At 56.0% G+C, this 5,454-nt stretch overlaps 1 protein-coding gene across 1 annotated transcript; it reads left to right on the top strand.

Moving 5' to 3' along the window:
• The first annotated feature begins 704 nt into the window (after positions 1–704).
• On the top strand, positions 705–5,159 carry LOC137058280 (zinc finger protein 444-like). The gene is made up of 2 exons (XM_067431516.1): positions 705–1,586; positions 4,906–5,159. Exons 1-2 carry the CDS (start codon positions 705–707, stop codon positions 4,906–4,908), a joined length of 885 nt encoding a protein of 294 aa, XP_067287617.1. The 3' UTR covers positions 4,909–5,159.
• The last annotated feature ends 295 nt before the right edge of the window (positions 5,160–5,454 follow it).

Genomic DNA, 5,454 nt, shown 5'->3' with positions numbered 1-5,454 from the left:
ATGGATCCTTGCTGAATAAAAGTAGGGGAGAGCAGGGGCGAAAGTACCATTGTGGCAAGGGGGGCGTGGTTCAGCGAGGTCTGCAGCGGGAGAGAGGGCCGCGGGACGAGCGGTAAGTGAGTGGGTTGGACGCAGATTAATAACACCTGTCTCTTGTTCTAGTAATGAGCGCGGAGACGGGATAAAACACCAGCGGAACCAGAGACCAGGGAGAGAGAAAGTCAGGACGGTTGTTGCCAAACCCATACAGAGACTGAGTTGCCGGAAGCCGGAAGTGCCGACCCGGAAGTGATCGCTATTGTTTTGAGTCTGAGAGAAGCCACACTATTGAGTGTGTTTGACTATTGAGTTACAAAATAAAAGAGCAACAACCGTCTAGCCGACCCCCGTGTCCTCCTCCTTCCTCACATTCACGAACTTTGCTACACTGGTGCCGAAACCCGGGAAGGAAGTAGGACCGTGCCGCCGCCATGACAACGCCCTCCGCCACGCCATTTGCGGATGTCATCAACTCCCTCGCGGTCCTCCACCAAGAACACCACCAGGCGTTGCTGGACCTCCGGTCCGAACAGGAGCGCCGCTTCGAGGCGATCGTCCAAGGCCAGCAAGAGGACCGCGAGCGGTTCCGGAGCTGGATGGACCGGGAGGTCCGCGCCGAGGCCGCCGCACGGGCCAGCGCACCGGGTCACGTGCCCCTCCAGAAGATGGGGCCGGAAGACGACCCGGAGGCCTTCATCGATCTATTCCAGAAAGCCGCGGAGGCCTGCGGGTGGCCCCGGGCACAGTGGCCGGTGCGCCTCATCCCCCTGCTATCTGGAGAAGCCCAGGCGGCCGCGCAACAACTACCGGTCGCGAACCTCCTGGACTACGATGATCTAAAGAAGGCCATCCTTCAGCGGGTCGGCCGGACCCCGGAACAACATCGTCAGCGTTTTCGGTCCCTGGAGTGCGGTGAGTCCGGTCGACCCTTCGCGTTGGCCCAACAGCTCCGGGACGAGTGCCGCAGATGGCTTCTGGCCGGCGGCAGCGACGTGGACCATGTTGTCGATCTGGTGGTGCTGGAGCAGTTTATCACTCGGCTCCCCAGGAAGACCGCCGAGTGGGTCCAGTGCCACCGGCCCACGTCGCTGGAGACGGCCATCAACTTGGCGGAGGACCACCTGGTGGCGTGCCCGGGGGTCGGCGAACCCCCACTAACTTCTCCCTCTCTCTCTCCCCCCTCTCTCTCTCTCTCTCGACCTATCCCTCTCCCCAGGTCCCGCCCTCCAGGCCCTCCTCGCGTCCCCCCCAGAGGCCGGGGTGGGATGGGCCTTGGACCGTCCGGGAGTTCGCGGGTCCCGCCCAGGGGGGCGGGGCCGCTGGGGGCTGGTAGTGACAATGGCTCTGGTTCCGCCCCCTTTCCGCGCTCATCCTCCAACCCACTCCCCGCCGCCGGGGCGGCGGGTAGGCCTGGGCTGGCCTGCTGGCGGTGCGGCGATCCGGATCATTTTGTGGACCGATGTCCGATGATGGACATCGGAACAATGATCCGGATCCCGGACGTCCAGCGGACCACCCCCGATCAAGCAGGAGAGTACCAAATTCCTGTGAGTATCAAGGGGGGTACATATCAGGCCTTGGTGGATTCAGGATGTAACCAAACCTCGATCCATCAAAGCCTGATGCAGCCTGGGGCATTGGATACAAGCCGCGTGGTTAAGGTGCGGTGTGTGCACGGGGATGTGGTGGAATACCCGGTTGTCCCGGTCACGATACAATTTCGGGGGAAAAAGCATAGTGTAGAGGTGGCGGTTAGTCCACACCTCCGGCATCCGCTAATTCTGGGGACAAATTGGCCCGCCTTTTCGGCGTTATTGGGCTCGTTATGCGCGGATGCCGCTTGGGAGAAAAAGGCTCGGAGGGGGGCGGCGCGAGTGCAGCTTGGGGAGACTGAGACGGGACCCTTGAGGACAGCTTCAGCGGAACCGAGCGGGGTCGAGAGACTGATTCTCTCGGACCGCGATGACTTTCCGCTGGAGCAGTCACAAGATGAGACCCTCAAAAATGCCTTCCAACAGGTCCGATCGATTGACGGTCAGTCTCTCCAACCTGCCTTGCCTGTCTCGTATCCATATTTTGCCATAATTAAGGATCGGTTGTATCGAGTGACCCAAGACACTCAGACAAAGCTAGATACAACCCAGCTGTTAGTACCAAAGAGCCGCCGGGAAATGCTTTTCCAGGCGGCTCATTCTAACCCAATGGCGGGCCACCTGGGACAGGCGGCCACGCTGAATCGTTTAATGACCCGATTTTTTTGGCCAGGCATTCATGACAATGTGCGCAGGTGGTGCGCGTCTTGTCCGGAATGTCAGTTGGTGAATCCACTGGCCGCCCCAAAAGCGCCATTGCGCCCCCTTCCATTAATGCAGGTCCCCTTCGAGAGAATTGCGATGGACCTCATCGGGCCATTAGAGCGATCCGCACGCGGACATCGTTTTGCGCTAGTTATCGTGGACTACGCAACACGATATCCGGAAGCAGTGGCTCTCCGCAACATCTCGGCGAAGAGTGTTGCGGACGCACTGTTTCGTTTAATCTCCCGGGTGGGGATTCCGAAGGAAATCCTCACTGATCAAGGCACGGCGTTTATGTCACGCACGTTAAGCGAATTGTACGGATTATTGGGCATTAAATCCATTCGAACCAGCATCTATCACCCACAAACAGACGGCTTGGTCGAACGATTTAATCGCACTCTTAAATCCATGATCCGTAAATTCGTACAGGAAGACGCCAAAAATTGGGATCGGTGGTTAGAACCCCTCTTATTTGCTGTGCGCGAGGTCCCGCAAGCCTCCACGGGGTTTTCCCCCTTCGAGCTTCTCTACGGTCGGCAGCCACGGGGGGTGCTGGACGTCCTACGAGAAACTTGGGAGGAGGGGCCTTCGTTGGCCAAAAACGAAATTCAGTACGTCATGGACTTGCGAACAAAACTCCACACATTGGGGCGGCTATCTAGGGAGAATTTGTTGCAAGCCCAGGACCGCCAGAGCCGGTCATATAACAGGGGTACTAAACTACGCAAATTCACACCGGGAGAGAAAGTGCTCGTTCTACTCCCAACGTCGAGCTCAAAATTAATGTCAAAGTGGCAGGGGCCGTTTGAGGTCGCACGGCAGATAGGAGAGCTCGATTATGAAGTGATACGATCCGATAGGAACGGGGCACGTCAAATATACCACCTCAATCTGCTTTAAAAAATGGAATGAGGTGGAATCGGTGTTGTTGGCAACGGTGATCGGGGGAGAGGATGATCTCGGGCCAGAGGCGAGCATTAAAGCACAATCAGTCGCGTTGGCCCCTGGGGGAGATCACCTCTCACCGTTACAACTCGCTGATTTATCGAAATTGCAGGCGGAATTCGCGGACGTGTTCTCGCCCCTACCGGGACGTACCGACTTGATTCAGCACCATATCGAGACCGAGCCGGGCGTGGTAGTTCGCAGCCGGCCGTATCGCTTGCCTGAGCACAAGAAAAAAGTAGTTCAGGACGAATTAGGCGCAATGCTCGACATGGGAGTAATCGAGGAGTCCAACAGTGACTGGGCGAGCCCGATAGTTTTGGTCCCCAAGACAGACGGCTCGGTCAGGTTCTGTGTGGACTACCGCAAGGTGAACGCTGTGTCGAAGTTCGACGCGTATCCAATGCCGCGGGTTGACGAGTTGCTTGATCGGTTAGGCACGGCTCGATTTTATTCGACACTGGACTTAACAAAGGGCTATTGGCAGATCCCCTTGTCTCCATTGTCCAAAGAAAAAACAGCTTTCACCACGCCGTTTGGATTACACCAATTTGTCACGCTTCCTTTCGGCTTGTTCGGGGCGCCCGCAACCTTCCAGCGACTCATGGATAGGATTTTGCGTCCCCATGCTGCATATGCTGCTGCGTACCTGGATGACATAGTGATTTATAGTCACGATTGGCAGCGGCATATGCAGCATGTGAGGGCGGTCCTGAGGTCGCTGAGGAGAGCGGGGCTCACGGCCAATCCGAAGAAGTGTGCGATTGGGCGGGTGGAAGTAAGGTATCTGGGCTTCCACTTGGGTCATGGGCAGGTGCGTCCCCAAATTGATAAGACTGCCGCAATTGCAACCTGTCCGAGGCCCAAGACCAAAAAGGAGGTAAGACAGTTCTTGGGGCTGGCGGGATATTATAGACGGTTTATACCAAATTATTCGGACCTCACCAGCCCTTTGACTGATCTTACTAGAAAGGGGCTACCAGATACGGTCCAGTGGACGGAGCCGTGTCAACAGGCTTTTACCCAAGTAAAGGCTGCTCTATGTGGCGGGCCGCTCTTACACTCCCCTGACTTTTCTCTCCCTTTCTTGTTGCAGACTGACGCGTCGGACAGGGGGCTGGGCGCAGTCCTGGCCCAGGAGGTGGAGGGGGGAGAGCGGCCGGTGCTGTACATTAGCCGTAAGCTCTCCAAGAGGGAAGCTAAGTACAGCACCATAGAAAAGGAGTGTTTGGCCATCAGATGGGCCGTTCTTACTCTCCGCTATTACCTCCTGGGGCGGGAGTTCACTCTCTGTTCGGACCACGCTCCTCTCCAATGGCTCCACCGCATGAAGGATACCAACGCGCGGATCACCCGTTGGTATCTGGCTCTTCAGCCGTTTAAGTTCAAGGTGGTCCACAGGCCGGGTGCTCAGATGGCTGTGGCCGATTTCCTCTCCAGAAATGGGGGGGGGGGGGGGGGGGGCTGCAGGCCGGACGGCTCCCCGGCCTGAGTCGGGCGGTGGGGGTATGTGGCAAGGGGGGCGTGGTTCAGCGAGGTCTGCAGCGGGAGAGAGGGCCGCGGGACGAGCGGTAAGTGAGTGGGTTGGACGCAGATTAATAACACCTGTCTCTTGTTCTAGTAATGAGCGCGGAGACGGGATAAAACACCAGCGGAACCAGAGACCAGGGAGAGAGAAAGTCAGGACGGTTGTTGCCAAACCCATACAGAGACTGAGTTGCCGGAAGCCGGAAGTGCCGACCCGGAAGTGATCGCTATTGTTTTGAGTCTGAGAGAAGCCACACTATTGAGTGTGTTTGACTATTGAGTTACAAAATAAAAGAGCAACAACCGTCTAGCCGACCCCCGTGTCCTCTTCCTTCCTCACATTCACGAACTTTGCTACAACCATTTTTCAGAAAAACACACTTTTATAAGAAAATATTTTAGACAGAGATATATATTTGCTCTGGTCAATAACTCACAAGTGTGGTCTATCAATAGCAGGTGGTATTTTGTACAAATACAGAACGACTACAGTATAATATCACTTTGAACATAAGATGCAGATTGTTACTTTTGACCCCATCAGTTGGGACGAAAGTAACACACAGGTGGGTCAAAAGTAACGCAACAATATAAGCTAGATTTTGTTTTTATTAAATATACCTGACTATGACCTTGTTAATAT

Source organism: Pseudorasbora parva, chromosome 22, assembly GCF_024679245.1.
Source record: "Pseudorasbora parva isolate DD20220531a chromosome 22, ASM2467924v1, whole genome shotgun sequence".
NCBI lineage: Eukaryota > Metazoa > Chordata > Actinopteri > Cypriniformes > Gobionidae > Pseudorasbora > Pseudorasbora parva.
This window is presented reverse-complemented; position numbering and strand designations above follow the sequence as displayed.